This window comes from Aptenodytes patagonicus, chromosome 8, assembly GCF_965638725.1.
Source record: "Aptenodytes patagonicus chromosome 8, bAptPat1.pri.cur, whole genome shotgun sequence".
NCBI classification, from domain to species: domain Eukaryota; kingdom Metazoa; phylum Chordata; class Aves; order Sphenisciformes; family Spheniscidae; genus Aptenodytes; species Aptenodytes patagonicus.
The window spans coordinates 8,979,609-9,004,829 of NC_134956.1; the positions used below are offsets into that span (position 1 = coordinate 8,979,609).

At 37.5% G+C, this 25,221-nt stretch overlaps 1 protein-coding gene across 8 annotated transcripts in view; it reads left to right on the forward strand.

The window, feature by feature from the left end:
- Positions 1–25,221, forward strand: part of CACNA1D (calcium voltage-gated channel subunit alpha1 D) — a 213,610-nt gene that overhangs the window by 171,686 nt on the left and 16,703 nt on the right. For all 8 annotated transcript variants that reach the window (XM_076346263.1, XM_076346262.1, XM_076346268.1 and 5 more), the window contains 10 exons: positions 1,198–1,236; positions 1,655–1,783; positions 2,524–2,589; positions 4,334–4,425; positions 5,774–5,933; positions 7,190–7,317; positions 7,424–7,520; positions 7,933–8,035; positions 9,151–9,252; positions 16,190–16,320. In XM_076346263.1, the coding sequence (XP_076202378.1) occupies positions 1,198–1,236; positions 1,655–1,783; positions 2,524–2,589; positions 4,334–4,425; positions 5,774–5,933; positions 7,190–7,317; positions 7,424–7,520; positions 7,933–8,035; positions 9,151–9,252; positions 16,190–16,320 (1,047 nt within the window). The remainder of the gene's footprint in view (positions 1–1,197; positions 1,237–1,654; positions 1,784–2,523; positions 2,590–4,333; positions 4,426–5,773; positions 5,934–7,189; positions 7,318–7,423; positions 7,521–7,932; positions 8,036–9,150; positions 9,253–16,189; positions 16,321–25,221) is intronic.

Genomic DNA, 25,221 nt, shown 5'->3' on the forward strand with positions numbered 1-25,221 from the left:
GCACTGAGGAGGCATCATGGTTATTGCCGCTCTATGTGACAATAATTGTTGAAAGGTGCCCCTTTAAAAGGAGGATATTTTAGGCAAGAGAGTAAAACCCATCACTTAGATCCAACATCCAGAATCCCATTTGTTCTAGTGCTATAAAGTTTTTAAAGATGCTTCCATTCAGTTTTGGAAGAAGCTGCTGTGAATCTGTCAGTGCCACAGGCAAGCATAGACAGTTGGTCCTTTAAGCTTTGCTAGCTGCTTTGCTAAGCGCCTGACCATTTAGGATATCGAGACAGTTTCTCCAAAGACAGACAGAAACATTATAAAGAGAGAAGTGAGTTTCTTCGTCACAGGGCATAGAGTTTGGCTCTGTGAACAAGAAGTTGGTGTGTGCCTCTCTCCTCCCTGTAGCTCCTGAGGGTTGTACAGATCTGTTCCAAAAGGGTCAATCAAATCCTGAAGCCCTTTGTCCATGCCTGATTCTGTTACATCAGCTCAGGTATATGAGTACTTTGTAGATGGTGAGAGGGTACAAGTATTGCCTTCTCATTTGCACCTCTATGGGAGGGTTAGCCTTCGTGTCGTTGTGCTAAAAATGTTTGTCTATCACTTTGGCAGAGTGAAAATCTGTCCTTGTTAAGCACTGCAAAACCCAGTGTTCATCACTGAATGAGTTAACTCAAGTGAATTACTTTGCTTTAAGGGACCTCCTGATGTGACACAATACACAATTACTTGAATATGGTTAGATTCCAGTGATGGAGTAATTAATCTTCAAAAAGAACACAGCAGAAAAGGGACTTTGAAAGGCTAGTTTGACCCCAAAGCTTTGTTCTTCAGTTTTACTTAGGCTTACTGCTACAATTACATACAACCTGTGGAAGTCGATGGCTAATTTTGTTTGGCTTACATAGGAGCAGATATTTTATTTTGTATTTACTTTCCATTGAGTCTTTTAAACATGTTTTATAGTAGCAGATTTTAGTATGAGTCAGCCAACAATGTTTTAGTATGAGTCAGCCAACATGAAATGCTAAAGGGAAGGTTTTAATAAGGATATTAATCTTTTGTTCAGGAAGTATATTGAGTTGAAAGATGTTCATTTATGTTTAGAAATGAAAAATGTCCTTCCTTCTGTTTATGGTTAAGCTGATTTTTTTAATCTTTTATTTGATTTTAATAATTAATGTTCTTAATTTCTTAAAGCCAAAGCCAACTGAAACAGTCACAACTGATGAGTCTGGGGTAAGATTAGTAAATTGACCCCAGTGGTTTTACCTCTACTTGAGTTTATTCTTTTTGCCATGTCTATTTTCCACTGATTTTTTCTGTATTTTTCGTAACTGTCTTACTACAAAGGTGTTATGCAGTGTTTTGCCTTCATTGTCAATGTACTATTGAAGTCTACTACAAACAAACCCAATATGATCCTTATTAACAAACCAGAAAACATGGAAATGCATGTGATGTGTGAAGCATTTCTACAGGTCCTGTGTTTTTAGCATGTAATTTTTCCTTTCATATCATGCTTATCAAGGTGAAAAGGCCCTCAAGATACATTTTCAAATCTTACCTCTTCCACCTTTGCATTTGATGTTGTTTTTCTGGAAGTGTTGCATGTTTGAGTTTGTATCTGGTTTGACTTCTCCATGATGCTCTTCAGAATTCTGAAGACAGCGCTAGAATCTCCATCACTTTTTTCCGTCTCTTCCGGGTGATGAGGTTGGTGAAGCTGCTTAGCAGAGGAGAAGGAATCAGAACTTTACTGTGGACATTTATTAAGTCATTTCAGGTTAGCAAAATTTATTTAAATTTGCTTCATAATTACAACCATTTATACACCAAATTTTATGAAGCCATACCCTGTAGAGTGCAAAAAACACTTCTTTTGAAATTCATGCTATCAATAATGACATTTTTAAATATATTTGCATACTGATGCCAATTTAAATTTCACCCGCTACTTCAGTGAGTCCAAGGGTCATTCTTTGTCATTTAATATTAGCTGTTACCATGAGATTTCTATGGTACTTCATAAAAAAATATTTGGTATATCTTAAAGGGATAGGATAGGTTTGACACACAGGTTTCATACTTCCACACATTTTATTAGATGACTACAAAAGAGAAATTTAATCTATTTTTTTGTATAAAACTGATTTCATAAGTGTAACAGATATTTGAATCCTTGCTCCTGAAAACTCTGATGAATGTGAAGTTAATGGAACTCTATAACTGTATAGAAGGAAGTATCTTTGTGTTGTCAGAATCAGTAATGAAAATAAAATTAAAAACTGCTAAAGATGATTCTTCCCCCTGGATTGCAGACAGAAATAATTTAAAATATAATGAAGCTTGTGTTCATTGTATGCGGCAGAATATTAAGAGTGACAGGTAATAACATCTTAAGCACTTGTATAGGAAGAAAAACCTTGGAAAAGCCTGTGTTGTACCGAGAAATTATTTTTGTAAATGGAAATTGAAATTATGGTGTGAAGTTATTAAAAGACAATGCACCTGTCCCGTTTTTAGGCTCTGCCTTACGTCGCCCTTCTGATAGCCATGCTGTTCTTCATCTATGCTGTCATTGGAATGCAGGTAATTGTAGAATTTTTTTAGCATTAAACAGAAGTACAGTGTTGGCTACTCGGAGACATGTTTACTAAGGTGCTTACTGAAACATTCCTTTGATGGTGGTGCTGTATATAAGGCAGAGCTTTTGGAGTAATGTAAAAATCTTTTTTTGGCTATGATTTTGGTAGTCAGAAAATCCAAAAAGATGCAAAAGAAGAGCTTGTTGTGAGCTTATAGTATTTTGGTTTGCTGAAAGGAGCCACTCCTTTTCCATATACTGTGATGTTTATTCCTATGCATGAGTGCATGAAAGAAGGCATGGCTTTTTTTTTTTTACTATAGACTTGTTTTGGGAATCGGGCATTAAAACGCCAGCTTTTTTTTTTTTTAAGTCTTTCCCATATGAAAAGAATAGAACTAGAAAAAGAATCTAGCTAAAGATTTAGGCACAGCTGAGCCTGTGGTTAATCAAGAGTAGGATATATGTACAAGATGTACAAGCACAGAAAGGATTTTGATAACTTAAAATGTAAAAATGTGCTGTTGGGATGAAGGTGCCATTCCTCACACCAGCAGCAGTGCTCCGAGGGCAGAACAGGTTCTCCAGTCTTAGTAACTGGAGATAGCTAGATAGGAGAAACCTGTCAGGAAACTGTTCCTAAAATTCACACTACTGGGCCATTTCTAGTGTGGGGATGGGATAGCCGTTTGGGAGGGAACTGCACAGACTGCAGGAAAGCAGCAGGTAAAGGCACTGAGCATGGAGCTGTGATCGGGAGCACGGTTTGAGTTGCATGGTAGTCTCTGTGCCACACATGGGATCTAGTGCTTGCCTAAGGAGGTGCCTGAGGAGCAGGGCTGGGTGACCATCAATACTTTGGCAGAAGTTCCTGTTAGGTATCCTGAATTTGGGCTGCAGTTCTTTTCTTTTTTTTTTCTTTTTCTTTTCCTGTCATAAGGCCTTAGGATAGCTCTGCATTCTGTAAAACTTTACAGGTGTTTACTTTTGTTTTCAAAGTTGTAACGTTCTTCAAATCGACACAAGGGGACGTCCTAATTAAATGGGATCAATAGAAGAAATATGCTATGGCGAGTGGTTTTCCTTCCGGATTCTCTCTCTTCATCATTTATCCAAAAGCAATTTAATGTCCTTACAGTCCAGCAGCATGTATACAGAGCACAATGGTGTTAATCTCTCTAAACTGAGTAACAGCCTTCACTGTATTGTAAGAGGATATAAATGTATTATATTGGGGAAAAAGAGTGGTCTTGTGGCCAAGGAATTGCAATTTAATTTTGAGGAACAGAACTCATTTCCATCTCTGGCTGAGACAGGATGCTCAGACTCTCTGTGCTTTGGTTTCTGTCTTTGCATCTCTCTTTCTCTATTTAGATTCGAGGTTTTCAGGACAGTAATTATTTCTTACTACAAGTATGTCCAATATTTAGCACAATAGGGCTTTAATATCAATAAAGGACTCTAGGTCCTAGTTTAAAACAAGTAATATTTTCTCATCTGAAATACAGGAATATGTATTAGTATTATAATGGTTTATTGATGCTAAATTAAGTGATTAAGAATTACCTTGTATATATGATAAATTTACTGCATTTACATCATTATCAGGAAAAACTAAAGAGAGTAAAGAAAGTGTATTTGTGAAAGTGTTTTTCATACATACTGAAGCAAGTTTAGACTGTAAGACCTACTACAGCTTCTGACAGTACAGGTCACTAGGATGAAAGTCAAAATCCTGTTTTATTGTAGGTATTTGGAAAAGTGGCCATGAGGGACAACAATCAAATAAACAGAAACAACAATTTTCAGACTTTCCCCCAAGCTGTGCTTCTTCTCTTCAGGTGAGTAAACCTTAACTCTTACTTAATGCATCCCATTTCATTGATCTATGAAAAATGTCTGTAGCTCTTTTACCATAGATTTGTTCAAAATGTGTTTGCAAGTGAGAAGCAATTTAGCGTAACAAGCGCATACTCCCTATGGCTGTATGCTGAGTGTCCATTGGCACAGCAGGGTTCTAATCAAGTGATACAGACCTAAACTCATTACAGCTCTTGTGAAACGTCTCGTTTATGGACTAATTGTCTTCAGGTAGAGCCCAAACATAGTCAGCCCTGATATCACTGTGTAGGTGTTGGGAAAGGTGAAAAAGACTGTGTCCTTAGTGTATTCTTTAGAAGCACAGCTAGCATGGCAGTTTGAAACAATGAAAGGTTCTTGCAAAAATGAAGAAATAAACTCTTCTTTACACTTGCTGAAGAGATGAAATAGAGGGAAATAGAGGGTGTAACTTGCAGAAGGGAAATACCAGATAAGCAGTAGGCAAAACTTTCTGATGGCAAAGGTAGCTAAATCTTCATGTAGGGGGATTATGGAATCTCCATCACTAGAGAGCTTAAGAAGAGGGTAAACATTGGCCAGGAGTGCTTCAAAATGTCCTGGAGCAAGGAGGGGGAATGACATCGAACAGGGATGCCCCTAAAGGTGACAACCTTGAGAGCTCTCTTGCCTGTGATTCTGTAACTCCACTTGGCTCCTATGCATTGTTACTAACCTGGCTGGCAAAACTGGCAGGTCATTCCTTATCTGAGACCAAGGGCATCACCCAATGAGATGTAAGTCACTTTATGCATGTAAAGACTTTTGCCTTTGAAACTAGGTAATGAACACAGCCAAAAATGTCATAAATATGTAGTTGTCTTTTAAATATTTGAAATCATGGCTCTGTACACAGGCATTACCCAACTATGCAAAAAATGCAATAGCAGAAGTTAGAGACAAGCATTTCTTCAGCCATGCTGAGGAAAAGGCAATTCATCTTTCACAAATAGATACTTTCAACTTTTATGACAGATTTTCGTACACAACACCGCTTTCATACACAGCAGCTCCACTGCAGTAAGTGTTTAACTTGTAAATCACAGTTTGCGGTTCAAATTTTTTACATGCAAGCCTTTATGGTGCATTAGTCTACCTTAAAAAACGTTTCTGCAGTGTCAGATCCTGCTTGTCATTTCTGAAACATGCTCTGTATTTTTTTTAATTAGTTCCAGCTCTGAAAAGTTCACGACCTGTCTTCACGTTTGTGCTTGTACAGCTCCAAGCATTTTGTCAGAACTTCACAAATTAATACATCTTTAATCCATTTTGATCAAATAATGCTTAATTTATCTTTGTGACTTTATAAAGGTGTGCAACTGGGGAGGCCTGGCAGGAAATCATGCTGGCATGTTTGCCTGGAAAACGCTGCGATCCAGAATCCGATTATAATCCAGGGGAAGAATACACATGTGGAAGCAATTTTGCCATCATTTATTTTATCAGTTTTTACATGCTTTGTGCATTTTTGGTGAGTCTAGCGTGTGCTTATTAACAGAAATGAGCTTTGGCATTTTGACTTTCTTCTGAACTAAAAGACTAGTGGCTTCAGAGAATGATTGAAAATCCCATCTCTAAAGTTTTTTTCAAGGTTATATTTTTCCATACGCAGTCCTAAAGCCTGTATCTTACACTGATTTTCACGCTGAGGGTGGTGAAACACTGGCACAGGTTGCCCAGAGAGGTGGTGGATGCCCCATCCCTGGAAACATTCAAGGTCAGGTTGGACGGGGCTCTGAGCAACCTGATCTAGTTGAAGATGTCCCTGCCCATGGCAGGGGCGTTGGACTAGATGACCTTCAGAGGTCCCTTCCAACCCAAACTATTCTGATTCTATGATTCTAAATTCCCATGTGCAAGATGTTCTTCTGACTACATGTGTGCAGGAGTGGTTGGTTGCACATTTGAAAGCTAAGTTAACGGTCTTTTCATCAGCTATTATTTCATGCATTTCTCAATAGTATAATTAAATATTCATTAATAATAAAGCTGCAATTCCTTTGACTTACTAGTAATGCTATTTGTATTATTTAAACTTAGCAGAATTTGGATTCGTATCTCTACAAGTGTGCTCAAACTGTAGCACATGAGATGTGAACAATAACTTTTCTCCCTAATCCATGGCATAATGGATTATTTGCTCTAAAATATGTTTTTCCTCATTGCAGGTGGCTGGCCTAAGCTGGTTGATTTGTTCTATTCACAGTACTGTTCTCCTTGCAAAAGGAGAGTGGTTGAACAGAATTCTGTGAACTAATGTAAACATACACGTTCTGCTGTTCTGTATCATCCTCTCTGTTAACAAAACGTATGCAAAAGTCTTATTGTCATGACATTGAATCCTGTTAATACAAAAGCCGTTTCCTGAGATCTACGCTGTGTCAAATACATGTATTGGATCCATTCTTTAATTTGATGTAGTGGGATCTGGCAAATCAAGGAAGAGAAACAAACCCATGTTACAGCCTATGTCAAAGACTGAGTACTCTAAGATAGAATCACACTCTCGTCGTGTCATATTACTTGACAGAGTTCCAGTTAGTCAGTTAAATGGTTAGCAAGTATTTCCTGTGATATTTGATGATATTTGCCAAAAATCATTGTTTATGAGATCAATTTATTTGTTTGAATTCTTAATCCGCTACCTTATAAAATTATTTTATTTATGGAATATTTTTTTTTAATTTCAAAATAATTAAGGCAGATTGTTCTTAATTACTTTTTTAGATTATAAACTTATTTGTGGCTGTCATTATGGATAATTTTGATTATTTGACACGTGACTGGTCTATTCTGGGTCCCCATCATTTGGATGAGTTCAAAAGGATATGGTCAGAATATGACCCTGAAGCAAAGTAAGTTAGATCATTTCTCTGATAAGATTTATCTGGTATAAATCAGAGCATAGTATATTCTTTGGGAATGTATGTATGGTTGGTAACTGATGTGTGTTGGTTCTAGGGGAAGGATAAAGCATCTTGATGTGGTTACGTTACTGAGACGCATTCAGCCACCACTTGGTTTTGGCAAATTATGCCCTCACCGAGTGGCCTGCAAGGTAGGTTTTACCCTGTTTTCTTCATTCATTCATTCAATTCTGCCCAATATATGCACAGTAATCCTGTCTGTTCACGACGTCTCCTTCACTCTCAAGTTCTCGCGTTTTTCTGCAGGCTTAACTTAAACCAGCAAAATTAGTGTCATTTCTTTCAGTGTACTCATTTGAGTAGTTACCACCAATGTAAAATCACCATCATTAATGGTGATTAATATCAGAAAGAAGCAACATTGGGTGGTTATTGTACACAGCTAGGATGGAAGACTCAACTGTTTTTGAAGACTTACATAATTTTTATGCCTCTCGGTGGATATTATTCTTTGAATAAATCAGCTTTTCAGAAGTGAACATTACAGGAGGTTTTTGCCAAACAAAGCCGCATGTAAATTTGTTTTCCTTTTCTCATTTACAGAGGTTAGTAGCCATGAATATGCCACTAAACAGCGATGGAACTGTTATGTTCAATGCTACTTTGTTTGCTTTGGTTAGGACTGCTCTAAAGATAAAAACAGAAGGTAAGGTTCTTGGATGTAAAGCCTTTACTGCACTTGTCAGAAGGTACAATGAGGAAAAGTTACAATTTACTTTATTCATTTTGTTGGACATGAGTAAGGCTGCCTTAGTCTCACTGGATTTGGTTTGCTTTTGGATCATGGGTTGTATTCACTGTTGCTAGGATTGATTTGCTAGAAAATGAAAGGAAAGGGATAGTGAGGCCAGAGCCCAAGAAATCTCAGAAATTATTATATGCTTTTATCTGGTCAGATAAAAACATGTAGCAGTGGCATAACAGGAGTTCTACTGCAAGGAATGAATGAGTTTCCCTTTCTGTCCAATCAAGATGCTTCTTCCTCACTGCTCTTTAACTTTGTGCCTTGGATCCCACATTGGTGCAACTGCAACTTTTGCACACTTGAAAGTAACGTCCCCAATTTGGTTGAGGCCAGTTCTGACTGGGTTGAATGGATTTCAGTCATTTGCATCGAAGAGGGAAAAGTTTTTTAAAATAGTGGTATGTTTCAAAGAATTCTCATTCTATTTTCATACATTTTTTCATTATTTTACCATCTTTTACTACTTTCTGTTCTGTGTCTTCTGCTATTCTCAGCAGAATTTGAGTTCCACTGCCAATAACAAACTGATTAGATTAAGCCTCCTCAGGCATCGCTGTGGTTTAGGTGAGTGCTGCAAGAGATAAAAACCTGCTCAGTAGTCAGTTGCCTGAACTTTCAAGCCTGTACAACTGAGTAATTACTATGATTAAACAAATAAAGGCTCAGCTTTGGATCAAGAAAGAAGTGGCTTGTAAAGAGCAAGTCATCACTTTCTGCACAATTTAAGTGGAAGGCATTAAGCAGTGACAGAGTAGAGCCAAGATCTGTAAATTATGGTTGACCTCTGCAGTACTCCAGAGACTGATTTGAAAGCCCCAGGAGCTCAGTCTTACACCCTTTCTTCTCTTTAGTTGTTGTAGTATCGTTATCTGCTACTTCTGGTAGCTTAGGCTTGCTGCAAAGCATCTTTATCACAGTCTTCATTTGTATACAGCTAATTAATATCCAAAGGATCATTCATTGCAGCTGGTTGAAACATAATTGCCATCCTCCATTTTTCTATTTCATTGCCACAGGTAACCTAGAGCAAGCAAATGAAGAACTTAGAGCAGTTATAAAGAAAATATGGAAGAAAACGAGCATGAAATTACTTGACCAAGTTGTCCCTCCAGCTGGCGGTCAGTCTGATAAACTTTGCAATATGCTATTCTCTGTGCCTTTTGGTCTTTCTAGATTGTTAGGAACCAAAGAAATAAAATTACTAAGTTTTGCAATTATGATGTCATTAAAGGACAGCAAACAATGATAACAAAATAAATATAGAGAAAATTATATCCTGTTAGACTAGGCAATACATATAGGACTGATAAGTACAACTTCCTTAGATCAAAATGGGAGAGGAAAATCTTATGCTTATTTTCTTGCCTGAAAAAAATGCCTTATTAGACCTAAATCTAGTCTTGATTTAAAGTCATTCAGCAAAAGAAACTACACTTAGTTTGATTTCAGTGCATTGAGCAAAATAACATGTTTTGTGCTAATTAAGCTTAACAATGTGCACTACATTATAGCTTATATCCTTGTATATGTTGAATACTTCTGGGAGAAAACTGAAAAATTTTAATTGCTAGTTTAAAACTAATTTTGTTGCTAAACTGATAAAGCAAGAGGCTAAATTATCTCAGTTACACTAGTTTAAACCAGAGCAGTTCCATAGTCAACAGATAATGGAAATGGTTCAAATTTATGCCAGTATGACTGAGATATGAATATGGCCCATGTAAAGAGATATCGAAATTCTAATGACACCAATCCGTTTGTGAGAACTATAAGGCACGTATATTAGGTGTCCCTACGTGCTGTAAAATGACATGTCAAATATTTGTTATATCTCTCTCTTTAAATATATATATTGTAATATATATATTTAGCCTTTTTCAATATATACATTTTTATTAATATGCTGTAGTGTAGGTTTAGGTGATTGTTTTTTACTTGCTTTTTCAAGTTTTAAAGGTGCAGGATCTGTTGCACTGTCACCCACACCCAGGATGTATTTATCTGGACATCCAATACACAGATCCGTTGTAATCATCTGGTATTTCTTGTAGTTTATTGTACTTTTATAGTGTTACGGCAGCTTTCAAGACTGATCAGACTCAGGTTTGGAAGCAGACTCAAGATCCCAGGCCCGATGGTGGTGGAGGCTGATCCCTTTCTGAAGGTGATACTCTCAGTCTCTAGGGGAGGAAGAGCATGCTGGCTGCACTGCTGTTCAGCATGACCCAAGAAGCAGCATTAGCTTTGTCGCTGGAGGGAGCCACTTGCTGTTGGCGTGGTGGCTGCCAGATAATAGTGGGGATGAAGGCAAAAATCTAGTAAATTTGACTATCCAAAGGGGAACTGATACTGCACATTTAAAACAACTTTTTGTGTTCTACTCTGTTGTTTTTAGCCTTACTCCTAAGTGCTTGCATGGCATAGATGAATTGCTTTGTTATTGTTGTAACTATGTGCTTGAGCTTTTTCTGCAGCCTCTGTTCCTTTCAACTATGAGTCTTTCCGAATATTCTGAAGCAATTCTGTTTTAGGGTGGTGGCATGGAATTAGTGTTGCCTCTTGCCAACTTTATTCCCCTACATTTTTTTATTGAAGTAGAGATGCATGCTTCAGAATAGCGAGCTGTGCCTGCCTAAATCAATCTGACAAAGAATCTGTAAAGATTACATTCCTAGAACTAATCTTACATAGTAACTCACTATTAACTTCAACTTCATTTCATCGCTGAATATAAGCTGTATATTTATTTTCAGCTATACTAAAATTCATTGCTAATATTTATCCTGCAAATGTAGCTCTTCAGCTAGAAGGCTGAAAACCTGGATTACTGCTTGATTGATAGGAAACAGTATGGCTTCTACAACCCAGTATAAATAAGAACATGTTGGGAAGTCCTTAAGATTTATGAATTTTTTTATTTCAGTTTGGTTTGTTTCTCTGTGGACCTTGTTGTGACTTATCTGAAAATTGAAAATATTGTAACCCACCTAGAAAAAAGAGCAATATAGCTATTTTGCACTCATATGCCATAGGAGTGTAAAATAGCTTAGTATGCAGTAGAGATTAGTTTCTATTGATGCTTAATATTCAATAGAAAATTGTAAATGACAATAACACCAGTGACAGCTGGTAATAACAATCTGCTAGGAGACAGAAAATTCTCTTCAATATAAATCAACAATGCATCCAAATTCAATATGTTAAAACCACTTGCACTTAAAAGTATTGAGCGGTCTAGTTTATAATGTTTTTCTCCAGTATTATTTTTGCTGGTATTACTGAATGCTAGATCCTTCGTGTGCTTGTGACCATGCCTCCAGAACACAAACAGAACAATTATTTGCAGAGCAGAATGAAAATAATCAGTGTAGCATTTTTTTCCTGTATTATAAATAGATGCACTAGAAATGAACAGTTGGTTAATTATTGGTACTGGTTAAATAACTTATTACTATAACTTAATTAAACTGTTAATAGTTAGCAACACATTTTCAGTACAGAAAAATGAAACCGCTTTGCAAAAACGTAGAATGTCACTCAAATGCCTGAATGTATGAATGAGTTAACATTCTTAGGAGACTAGAGAGTAAGAGAAATACATACAAATCACTAAAGATACACCTGTATTCTCTAAACTCCCCAGTCTCTACCTGCAAGCCCATTTAATCCTGCCTAATACTTTTTGCCCTCTTCCAAAAACTTCCTACTGAAGTGATTCCTTTTGCTGCCACTAATTGTAATTACAGATTTGTCTATTCTGTGGTCAGTTATGCTTAGCTGCCTCCCTATACCTGTCCATATCTGGCTATATGTGTGTTACTCAAAAAACAAAGTCAAGGATGGCTCCCCTTGGCCAGGCTTCCGTTCTTGTGTGCACGTGTCTGCAGTACAACTGACTGTGCCTGTGAAGTACACATGCGTCTTGTTTGTACATACAGACTTCGGCATGCACAATTCAGCAAACTGGTAATGCGTCTAATATGCTTATAAAAAGTTGATGTGTGTCCAGAGGGATCAATAAGGGCCCTTCATTTCTGCATACTGAGACTTGGCGGGTATCGTCATCTCAGGTACAGTCAGTAGTCATGCAATGTCATAGCCTGACTTGAGACATGCTCTAAGTGCAACCCATAGCAGTGTATGTTATATCAAGTCTGTCACTTCTATGTGCTTGTTCTTTCTAGGAGCCATTTGCTCTATCACTTCCTTAAAAGTTCTGTTCAAATACTTGAAACAAAATAGTATAAAGGATGGGGAAAGGCTTATCTGGGGAGTTAGACCAAGGCTACGTTGCAGATCAATGGATTCAGCTAAACTAAGGAAGGCAAGTTTAGAGCAGATGCTTTATAAGAGATCTCTTCCTAAGACAAACCACCATTAGTCTCCTGGGGAGCTGCCAAGAGAGATTACAGATGAACACCAAAGCAAATGTTCACAAAAAGTTTAGAACTTAGATTTGGGGAGTCAATTAAAAAGCTTTTTACTGCTGAGACTGAATCTGTAGACTGGTGAGCTTTTCTTGTGAGCTATAGAGTTCCTGCTATTTCGTAGCAGGAACTGGGGGGACTTGGACCCTTGAAGAGATGCCAGTATTTGGCAGAGCAGGCTCTTTAATGTGCTAAGATATTTCCTGCAACAGACTGGTCTCCCAGCCAAGATATTGTAAAGCAATTATTATAATTATTTTTGCCTTGATACATTTAAAGACAAATAAAATGCCTGGAGAATACATCCGTGGTACATTTTTACTGAAGTTGAAGCCTGTTGTACTTTCTCACATGCATACAGCCCATTTCAGACATTACAATAAGAGGAGCTTATTTTGAATGGTAGAGGATTTATTTTGAGACAAATTTTGTCACAGAGGTAAAAATGAGTTTAAACAGTATTGTACATGGATTGGATTTCCCATCTTTTTTATTGATGTGAAAGCAAGTCACGAAAAGAAGACAGTTAATTAAATTTAAATTAGCAAAAGCTGTGTCAAATTACAGGTAAAAATACTGTTAGAAATACTATCATTACTGAGATACATTGGGACATATTATTATTGATAAAATGAAGACGCGAGACTTTTAATCAAATGCTAATGCATGACATTACAGTATATGACAATCGATTAGAGAATTTGCTTGACGATCAATTACAGAAAAAGCTTGCTTAACAGAATGTGTTCAAATGTAAAAAAAAAACCACAAAACAAAACAAAAAAACAAACTCAGGTCTATCCTAAAGCTCCATTAGAGAGTTAAAATATGGAAAAAACAAATGACACAAAACAAAAAAAAAATCCATACTTTCTAACAAAGGTGTGTTAAAATGTGTCTGGGCACATTAGATTTTCTGTGTTTAGTCAAGTCACAACTAACTGTACAGAGTAACCTTGACCCTGGGGTGTGTTAAGCACCTGTCTGTCCCAACAAGGGCAACTGGAATGATGGGAATTTACTGTCCATCAGGATGTGGGCCCTCACAGTGGGGAGAACTTTGATGCTTAAAACACACCAGCCCTCCTTTATGTATGGCAGTAACCAACTAGCAACCACGTTGTAAATAGCTGTCTCAAGATACTGAAAAAAATCGAGAGATTAGGCAACACAGCAGAAAGGGAAATAGCTAACTTCATGCCAGGTAACTCTAGGGGAGAAAAAGTGTGTGAAAACGAAAGCAATGTTTTTTAATAGAAAACTATTCCTAGTTTTCTGGCAAGCGTTACTCATCAAGAGATCAAACTTGCACAGCTGAATGATTCAATGGTACTCATAAAACAGGCACATACATTCTTAACATGCTATGAAGCAGGCGATTTTGATATCCTTATAAGGTACCTGCCTTTGAACTCTGAAAACTTTGAAATTTGGATTTTGTTCACAACAGTGACTCTGTAAAAATGCTAGGTTTTACTGCACTTGCTGTTTGCATATCTTTTGAATTGTACTAAATTAGCTGATGGAAGTTATTTTCATTCTATCAGCAGAGCTGGTACAATACAATAATGTGGGAAAGGGACATGTTGTTTCATATTTACTATTATGATCATCAACTATCTAGGTGGACCACATCTTCACTTAAACAACAGCCTCATAGAAAATATGTGAAGTTGTAACCTCTGTGGGATTTCCTCAGAGTCTACAATCTGTCTTATTGGGTAACAGTAAGATAGCAGAAGATACAGCCCGACATGAGCATCTGGGACACAACTAAAATTCAAACTGGAAGATGCTTGGGTATTACAGTGAAGGCATGACACCAATAAAAAAATGTGCATAGCAAACCAGGCTGTAAAGATGTCTAAGTCCTTATGCAATTAGAACAATGCTATATTGATACACTGACTAAGCAAATTTGGTTCAGCAGTGGGAAAAAACAAGAGAGATGTTGTAAGCAGGACCTTTTTTTTTTTTTTAATAGAGTCACTCTTATGAACATAGAATGATAGAATTGTTTAGGTTGGAAAAGACCCTTAAGATCATCAAGTCCAACCGTTAACCCAGCACTGCCAAGTCCACCACTAAACCATGTCCCTAAGTGCCACGTCTACACATCTTCTAAATACCTCCAGGGATGGTGACTCCGCCACTTCCCTGGGCAGCCTGTTCCAATGCTTGACAACCCTTTCAGTGAAGAAATTTTTCCTCATGTCCAATCTGAATCTCCCCTGGCGCAACTTGAGGCCATTTCCTCTTGTCCTATCGCTTGTTATTTGGGAGAAGAGACCAACACCCACCTTGCTACAACCTCCTTTCAGGTAGTTGTGGAGAGCGACGAGGTCTCTCCTCCGCCTCCTTTTCTCCAGGCTAAACAACCCCAGTTCCCTCAGCCGCTCCTCATAAGACTTGTTCTCCAGACACCTCACCAGATTCGTTGCCCTTCTCTGGACACGCTCCAGCACCTCAACGTCCTTCTTGTTGTGAGGGGCCCAAAACTGAACACAGTATTCGAAGTGCGGCCTCACCAGTGCCGAGTACAGGGGCACGATCACTTCCCTACTCCTGCTGGCCACACTATTTCTGATACAGGCCAGGATGCCATTGGCCTTCTTGGCCACCTGGGCACACTGCCGGCTCATAATTCAGCCGGCTGTCGACCAACAAACATGCCCAGGTCCTTTTCCACCAGGCAGCTTTCCAGCCCCTCTTCCCCAAGCCTGTAGCGTTGCATGGGGTCGTTGTGACCCAAGTGCAGGACCCGGCACTGAGCCTTGTTGAACCTTACGCGATTGACCTCGGCCCATCAATCCAGCCTGTCCAGGTCCCTCTGCAGAGCCTTCCTACCCTCGAGCAGATCAACACTCCTGCCCAACTTGGTGTCATCTGCAAACTTACTGAGGGTGCACTTGATCCCCTCGTCCAGTTCGTTGATAAAGATACTAAACAGAACTGGCCCCAGTACTGAGCCCTGGGGAACACCACTTGTGACCAGCCGCCAACTGGAGTTAACTCCATTCACCACAACTCTTTGGGCCTGGCCATCCAGCCAGTTTTTTACCCAGCGAAGGGTATGCCCATCCAAGCCATTGAGCAGACAGTTTCTCCAGGAGAATTCTGTGGGAAACAGTGTCAAAGGCTTTACTAAAGTCTAGGTAGACAACATCCACAGCCTTTCCCTCATCCACTAAGTGGGTCACCTTGTCATAGAAGGAGATCAGGTTAGTCAAGCAGGACCTGCCTTTCATAAACCTAAGTGTATGTAAGTCATAGTAGCTTTTATTTTAATCTGTTTATTCCAAGTAACTAAAGCCAGTCTTTCAGCTTCAATGCATATACAAACATGTTTATGGTTTTGTAAGAAACTTACACGAACTTACTTAGAAGTACGTGAGATTTGGTAAAGTATTGTATTTTCTTTTTTATTAAGGATGAGTTCATTTAACTGACTGAGCCTAGACTGCTTGCTAAAACATTGCTTTTAAGCTAGTTACAGGTTCCATTGTTGTAAGCTGAAAGCATAGTACCTATTGCACCCATCACATTTTCCCCCCAAATCAGATACGAGTGTACAGGCTATTGATAAATGTGCTGACTTGGGAGAGATCTGTCTGGTCTGTTCATTTAGATGATGAGGTAACCGTGGGGAAGTTCTATGCCACCTTCCTGATACAGGACTACTTTAGGAAATTCAAGAAACGCAAAGAACAAGGACTGGTGGGGAAATATCCTGCGAAGAATACCACGATTGCTCTGCAGGTGATTTTGTTTTTACATTTTTAACTAACCATTTTGTGAGCTTACTTGAAATAGCAGGTAGATGAATATTGATGATTGTGCAGTGCTGCAAGAATTTTATTTAGCTGGGACACTTTTGGCTCTTATTCGTCAGAAAAGTAAAACGTAATCCTGCTATTCTGTCTATAACAAGGTAAGTGCAAAAAGTTATTCTCTGTGGATTACTCAAACAGTAGCAACAGTTATAAAATTTCTTAGCAAGTCTAGTTGATACATCACAGTCTAAAGTTGCTGGTGTAGAATCAGATAAATGAAGTTCTGAGCTATCATTGCAGTTCTTTGTTTCGTTTTAACTCCTTAATTTCTCGTGTTCCTACAATGCTATAAGCCAGTTCTTGGAAAACTTCCTAATATGCATTACCTTATAGTAAAGAGGTTTTTATATGGTATCATTCTTCTTCTTAATTCTCATTGTTCTTTTTCTTTTCCACTTATGATTACTGGTGAAATACCTTCCTATCAGTATTTTTTAATATTTTCAAATTTTGAATTCACATTAATCAATTTCTTTTATAGGAAGTAATATTAGCATACTACATTAATGTCATATACTTCTGTCTGTCTTTTAAAATAAGCTATGAAATGGAAACCAGGACAATAGATTTGGCCATCTGTCTCTCAACAGGCCTGCAGCAAGCAGTCCATAGAGTATATGTCATCTAAAGAGTATATTCTGAACATTTCTGTCCAGTGATACCCTTTGTATTATGAACTTTGAAACAGGCAAACGGAAGGCTGTCCTCAAATAATTCCAGACATCATACACTGCACCATTTTTATTGGATTGGGACTTTCTGAATTTCAGTTAATGCTGAGTAGCATTAACAAACTATAAAGATATTTAATGTTTCTGATAGCTTTTTATTCTGATGCCAAAATTTAGGAATATGTTGTGAAAATCCCTTTCTAAAAGGGGAGGAATGTGTTAACCTGATTCAGATACCGTTTTCTTTGTTAAAAATCCTGCTGGTTTGTACTTTGATCTAGCAGAATGATCTTTGCTGTCTTAAGTGGGTAATTTGTTTCATTCCTATTTCCTAAGAATGTCTCTGCTGGCAGCTCTGACACATTCTGTTCCAAGTCACCATAAGCATGAGATGCAACAGGCAGAGAAAGATTCATCACGATTCTTGCTATGGATGTGTGAACACATGGCTTGGCAGGACAGTATGAACTATATTTGCCTGTCATGAGAGAAGAGAAAATTATGGGGAATGGAAAAGATTAAAAAAAAAAGACTGGAAACAGTTGAGAGGGAAGTGAAAGCGGATTTTTAGGAAGGACTTTGCAAACTTCTTCATTTCAGAAGCATTTGAGCATAAGGAGCTCCAAGTTAGTTTTAGGCCACAGTATTACGGTTTTCCACTTGTGTTTTTGTAACAACATAGAAACAAACACTGAGTTTCCAAATGTGAGTGTGCTCTGTTGTTTACTATCAGATCGTGCTTCCTGTTCAATAACGAAGACGGAGGGCAAGATGAAACTGGAAAGAATTAGCTCTTCCTCTGTCTTTAGACAAATAATTTTTCAATTCAGAACAGCTAAAAAAATTACTATGAATCTCTGCCAGAAATTTACAAAGGCATATGGAATTTGAGGCATGGCACTTAGTTTTTTGCTGATTAAAACAATGCTCCTGTGGTAATAAAATGAGCGAGGCTGGTAGATGGGAAGGTTATTTCTTTCTTTCTCCCCATTTTCCTCTCCTCTACTTTTGTCTTTCTAACAAATCAGTAGTAACTCAACTTGATTTACCAAATAAAAGTGGAAATGCCATTTCAAAGAAACCTGAAACCTATGGTTGGGAAAAAGCCCAGACTTAGGGGTTTTCAGTCCAGCATGTAAAGGGATAATATAATTCAATACTGGAAGCTACAGCAAGTCAAATTCAAAGTCAAAATGCCATGTTTGTTAGAATAATTAATTATATGAGGATACAGGTTTAAAACAGACCTGGATATCTTTCTAAAAGAGATGTTCTACTTCAACAAGGAATTGATTTCTTCTCATCAACACCCCGAGAACAGTCCGGCTGGATGTATTATAGGGAAGTTAATATAAATGATCACAGAGGATCCTTTTGGCCTTATAATATATAAAAATCTAATGTCTCTCCGTTTTCAGCCTCTTTGTTCCAGACTTGCTTTGTCCAAAGCTTAAATGCTTATAAACTTCAATGTTTTCAAAAACCTATGTTCCTAACCACTGTTTTTGGCAGCATAATTTATGGGTATACCATTAAACTTGTTTTTCAACTACAGAAATTTTGTTGAATGATCTGTGAAAGGCTTGTAACTATGAAATTGTTACTTCAGTTCTTGGAGAGCTAATAGTAGCTATTTTTCCATTTATTCTCTCAGATACTCTCAGTAAACTAATGTTTGCAGATCTCTCTGGTAAACAATATACTAGGAAAAGCAGAAACATGCAATATCACTCTGTCTCTTACCCAATTTCTTAGGGAAATTGTGATGACTATTATGTCAATATATGCCACGCTTCCATTGTAAACACTGAAGGAACTTCATATAGCAATGACAGTGGACTTACATCTTTATTACCCAGTTCATCCAGATGAATTTACTCTTTATTTATCTATCTCCGCGTAAACTAATCATACAAACTGCGCATCCAGTATTGCAGCACCTGACTTTGCTTACTAACGTATGGGTGGAACAGCTTGTGAACAAAAAAAGGACTAATTTAGTTGGCCTTCTCTCCTCTCTGGAGGGGAAAAATATCCTCAGCTACACCTGAGTTCCTGTCACTGAAATGTGCCAGTAAATATGGGACCTTTATTTTTATTCTTGGCTGCATTTACCTTACCTTTTCGTTGTTTTGAGAACTTTCTTTTTGAAATTAGAAACTTCCTGTAACCAGGGTAGGGACGTGACTTCAGCAGCAGCTTTTTAGTTTCTTCTTTAAACTAGTTAAGATTTCACAGTATCCAGTAGTCATGATAATACCACTGCAAACAGCTTCTGCTTTCTGGACTACCAGAAGAGATGAGAGCAGCAGAACCTGGGCTAAGTCTGTCTTTAGTTTTTCAAGCTCTGTCATTCAGAACCTTCCTATACTAGGAATTGTTTGCTTAAAGCTTTAAATAAGATGAGGAAAATACTTTTATCAGGCTACGATAAGAAAAGGCTTTCCAGCCATCTGGTTCTTCTATTTGTAAAGAACAAGACCAACCGTATTTTCATATATTCTCATCAGCATCTCACCCTATTGCAGATCAGTTGTCGTGTCGCAAAATCCTCAATCAAACCAGCAGATAAAAAGCAATGTCACCTGTTCCAGTTTGTGTCCAAAGCTATATGAGCAATAAATGCTCTTGTACTTTTGCTGACATCTGTAACTTCCCTTGGGGTAGTTGGAATTACCTGCAGAACTAGTTAATTAGTTAAGAACATGCTTCCTAAGTATCTCGTAAACCCTGCAATTGCTGCATTATCTAGCCTGACCTTCCTTATTGCCTTTCTCCTGCAAGAAAGGAAGAAAACAACATGTTATCAAGCTTTACAATCCATTCCTAACTGTTGTATGAAGCAAGAGGTGAGTTACGGTTCTATAATCCTGCTGATTCCTGTAGTTGGCCATGTCACTCTTTTCCTGGCTTCAGGGAGTAAACATCCACCTTGAGAGAGAAGGTATACGCTCCTTGTGACAAAACCCATTCTGTTTTTTAATTCTCAGGGCAACTGTTGAGGCAAGAAATTAATGGATGTTGCCATTTTCCCCGTTTTATGAGAATGTAACAGAATTTTTTTAACATCTATCACTCCTCTTTGCCTTCCTTTATTCCTCATGTTCTCAGTGGTATTTTGTTGGGGTTTTGGGTTTTTTTATTGTTTTTATGATAGTTTTGTTTAGTACTTTTGAAGATACTGAAGGGAAAACCATGTAACTGTCAAATGGCCTAAGGCACTGCTTCTTCCAAGAGAGTTATGCCTACTTTTTTTTTTACTAGTCCTTTAGTTATACTCTAGGATATTAAGTTGGATGCCTTGCTTTTAGCTAAAACTGTTTAAAACATTTACTTCTCATGCCGCTGTTTCTGATGGAATGACTTATGTTAACATAGGCAGAAAAACGATGCGCAGTAATTTAAGAACCGTGACATGGAAGATAAAAAGTTTTGTAGAACTGCGAAGCAAAATCTTCACAATATTACAACTAGAATTCAAGGTCATAAAAAGTAATGTTTTCAGCAAGAAAAGCACTTCAAAAAAATCTAATATAAGAGATAAGGAGTCATTGACACCATCTTTAGTTAGTTGAAGAGAATTGCATAACACAGGACAAAATTCTGTGAGCTCAGGAAAGTCCAATGAGGTTTTATGGTGGCCTGCATTAGTCATGTTAATAAGTCCTGCTTCAACAAGCGTGGCAATAAATCTTCCCTTGGAAGCCACATGATTTAGCTAAAGATTCAATCTGTGGACCCAGGAAGGCAGACTGACTAAGGAGCGTGTGTAAAAATACTGTTCTTGGAAGATGTTATCTTTAGAGAGACACAAAAAGGGTTTAATTTCAAGGTTAAGTAAAAAAGATACACTTTTTTTTGTTAGATCAAGAAGTTTTGGCAGTAGATGTAATAACTAAAATCAATAAATTTTACCCTTCTCCCAAAGGTCTTTTCTGTCATTCGCAATTCACTAGATAAAAGCATTCTGTGGCAGTTATACTGACGTCAAAATGTTTTTCCAGCACTTTACAGACAAATTACTACAGCAAAATTGACTTTATCAAGCCTCTTAATCCCACTTGAACCAGTTATTAGTATATATTTGTCAATAAAATACTCTTAAACTTCAAGAAATTTTTATCATCCTTTGACTTTTGAAGAATGCAAAGGATGTACTTTTTTCTTACTTTTAAAGAATATTTTGTTATGTATAGTCACGTAGCTATTGAAAAGCAGTTTTGAGTTAGGGGAGGCTCAATGGCTTGAGGAAATAATTAATAGGGTTCCTAGGCTTTCTGAATTAACTGTTCTATTTAACCCTGCTTTCTTAAATACACATCTCTTGCATCCTTAATTCTAGTTGAAGTTACAATGCTAACGCTCTCAAATTTAATTTCAGGTGTTTGAAAAATTCAGACTAGTGAAAAATGTTTTCTATTGCTTTAGGTTCTTCCTTTACTGTATTGCTCTATAAAACAAAAGAAAAATAGTCATAACTTGCAGTATGCATTAACTACCCAGCCCAGATGATATTTATGTATCTGACATCAGTGATAAAGATGTGCACAAACAGGGAATCACATAAAGGAATCCTCTTGGCTGCTGCTTCTCTGATGTCAAAGACGTCAAGCGATGCAAAACATCAAGAAAAAATGAAAAAATAAGGTGCGGTTTTTCCCCTCCAAGGTTTTGAGAGTTTTATAGGTAATGAGGAGTTACCCTGCCTTTCTGCAAACAAAATCAAAGCAGTTCTTTAAAGGAGTTGCACTTGATTCTGCTTTCGCTTTGAAATGAGCGGCACTTTTCATGCAGTGCTGTTAAATCTGCTGCCTCTGTCCTTTTGAAACTGTTAAGTAAGAGGATGTTACAGTTGATCTTGATTAGTGACAAGTCTGAATACATTTGAAATTGATACTGAATTCTCTAACAGGAAAACTAGCAGAGCTTAAAAAACACCTGTTGTTAAAATTATTTGTTTCTTCCCCTTCCATTTCTCTTTAGCCTACTTGAATTTCTCTCTCTGCAAGGTAGCGATACTTGGTCCTTAATTTGATAAAATATTTCTCAGAAATGCCTCTTTCACTCTGCAGGTGGCTCTTCCGCAGTGTAATGGTAGTGTAACAGGATAAACTAAAGAAAAGGAAAACTGATAGTGGTGGTTGGGCAGACGTTTACTTCTGTAAGAGATTTTATTCAACCGTGTCCAGCATTTGATCAGACTCTTCCAGGCACTGCAGTGTGAGGAGTGGCTGTGTCTGCCTCTCAGGGGACAGTGTAGAAGCTGTAAAATCAGCAGCTTCTGAATTAACACTAGAGTAAGTACAGAACACTTCTTTTTGTCATTATGACTTTAGGAGTTTTAACAGATGAAACTGTGAAAATCTCATCCTTTGCCTGAATTTTATTTGGTTGCGCGAGACCAAAACTTGCATACTGTGTCAAGAGAATGTCACTGGCAGCCCCCTCACCATTTTGGGGCCAGAACCTCGACCCAACTGGAATAAAGCAAACAGCTTCTTCTGATACGGGGTTTGAGAAATGTTTGGGGGTGAGGAGAACCAATAAAAGTTTGGGCTGAGTTAGGAGATTAGAACTGAGCTCCCTGCAAAGCTAGATTGGCTTTGTGAATGCCAGAGCATGCAGCAGGCAGGAATTCCCCTTCTTACTCCACTATAATTGCATTCAGGGTGATTTTTATTCTGTATAGCTCAGTTTTTCCCCAAGGATGCAGCATTTGCTGTTAGCCTAACACAGGCTGCTGTTTGGGTACATGTAATCAGAGAAGAGGAAGCACTCTAGAAAGTGAAATGGGTCTCAGGAGATTATCTGCTCAGGCTATTCAGTAAAGTCTTTTTGCCGTGAAATTTCAAATTCCTCCTCACTCAGAAAAGGACACTTCAAATTATAACCAACAGCAGTTTGTCTAAACTTGCATATTGTCACCAAAAACATCTTCAGAAATGAAATAACAATATTCCTTGGAATTACAACAGTCTGTCTTCTACAGACCCAGGGGTTTTCGCTCCTTATGAAGGGAAGAAAAGCAAGTGGTTCTGAAATGATAGGTGACCAGTTCATGTTAGCTATCTACTATCATTTTTGTGGTGTTATATATGCTCCTAGGACATGAGAAAAAAAATTCCTTAGGGCTCACAGTGCCTTTCTTATGCTATTGACTGATACTTAAGCAGTGAGAACAAATATATTTTCTGGGTAAAATCAGAACAAAATTATATTTGTAGCAGTAGTTTAGGAGATGTCTTTTTGTAGTGATGGAAATTTGTATTGAGCCAAACAATAGTCACATTGCTAGTAAAATAAATGTTAAGTGAAGCATGAACAAGTTTAATTACTTTCGTCTAGTACTTAGAGTGAATGAATTAATTCCACACCATTTTTCCTAGGGAAAAAACTTACTGTAAACTATGTAACGTTTGCATCTATATTTCACATTTATTTACATGTAACACTCTTTGTTAATACATACAAATAAAAGTTAAAGGATATTTCCCTTCACATCACGAGTACACAAAAGCACTGATTTATTGAGCTGAATTTGATTTTGGGAACGTGTTTCAGATTAAACTATGCTTTTTTCTCTCTGCAGATTTTATAAGTAATATCAACCCTGCAGTAAACAGTAAAAGAAAAAAGAAAAAAACCCTCTAGTAGGCATCAGCTGAGGGGTTAATATGTTACTCAAGTTCAATTTAATTGTGCTTCCATGTTCATGTTGTGTTCACAGGAAGGCTGAGCTTGAGGGGAGTCTGGCTTTGACTGAAAGCACAGAGCTTTTGTGTACTTGTAGAGCAGTGCACTCAGCTTCAGCGTTAGAAGATGGGCTCTATGGAGATACGTAACACTGGGGAATCGAGACTTGACTACTATGTCTCTTATGTTCACTGCTATAGCGTAGGTCTATTCAGCTATTTTTCTGCATGCTTATTTTCTTATGTTAGTAGTTCTTGCATCGTATTCTGTTCATACTAACCTCAGTTTATTTTTGTGTTAAAGTGCCAGTGTAGCTTTGGGGGTTTTTGTTCTTTCTGGTTTTCTTTGCTATTAAATAAGCAGGTAGTAAAAACATGTTCATTATCTACAAATGTAATGGTTTATATGGACATTTTCAGAGTCATAGGCTTTCAGTATTCTGAAGCTCTGAAGACCTAAGTATTTAGAATTCATGTTTATGCCTTATTTCAGATCCAGTGAGTTTATATAGCAGTATACTTAAATATCCATCATTCTTCTAAAATCCATGAAGGAAAGCTTAGAAGCGTCTCTTCCGTTTCCTGGTATCACTATAAGATGCCTCAAAAGAGGGAGCATTGTGTATTTTACATGACCAGAAATAGTGTAGGTGATAGTGATTCTTCTTATTTAAATAAGGATATTGTGCTTGCACTTCTTAAACTAAGCTTAAACTGCATCTATATGTAGGTTGCACCATATCTCAAAATGGGTGTGGGCTGAGTTTAGATATAGGGAAAATTATCTTTTTGTAGTTCCAGTATTTATAAGCATTTAAATGTTCTTCTAGAAGTCATGACTCTCGAGTCTTGCATTATACACAAATGTCTTAATATAAGACATATATCTAAAATGGTGTTACTATGTTTTATGCATACTATAGATGTGGAAAATTGATTTAAAATCTATTTGGCATTTGTTAAAAATAGACTTTTTAGAATGTTTAACTGTTTAATGTTTTAATGTTTAACTTTTAAATGTTTTGATGTTTTGGCGTGAGGTGCTTTTCAAGCATCTTGAAGCTTATCTCTCTCTAAATGACCAATTCAGAAATACAGTTACTAGTCATATGACATTTTTTCTCACTGAGGGACTCCTACAGCTCTATTATTTCAGCATTTGAAAGCACATGTGTGTCATTTCAATGCTGTGTCAGAGCCAGGGGCATCGTTAATTGTCTCTTGAGATGCTATTTAGGACACAGCACTGGTGTATTAGTGCCTCATGCCATCTTGAAAACATTGCAGGTGCTATTATGCGTCACAAAGCACAGCTGCACAGAATTACCATGTTAATTTGAAGTCATCTTGTGCATTTACAGGAGAACGTATTTAAAGACATGCTTGGGTTTAATATGTAATTATGTTGTTCAGCGCACTGTGTGTCAGTGGTCTGATACGTCTCATCTTTCTCATGCCTACAAG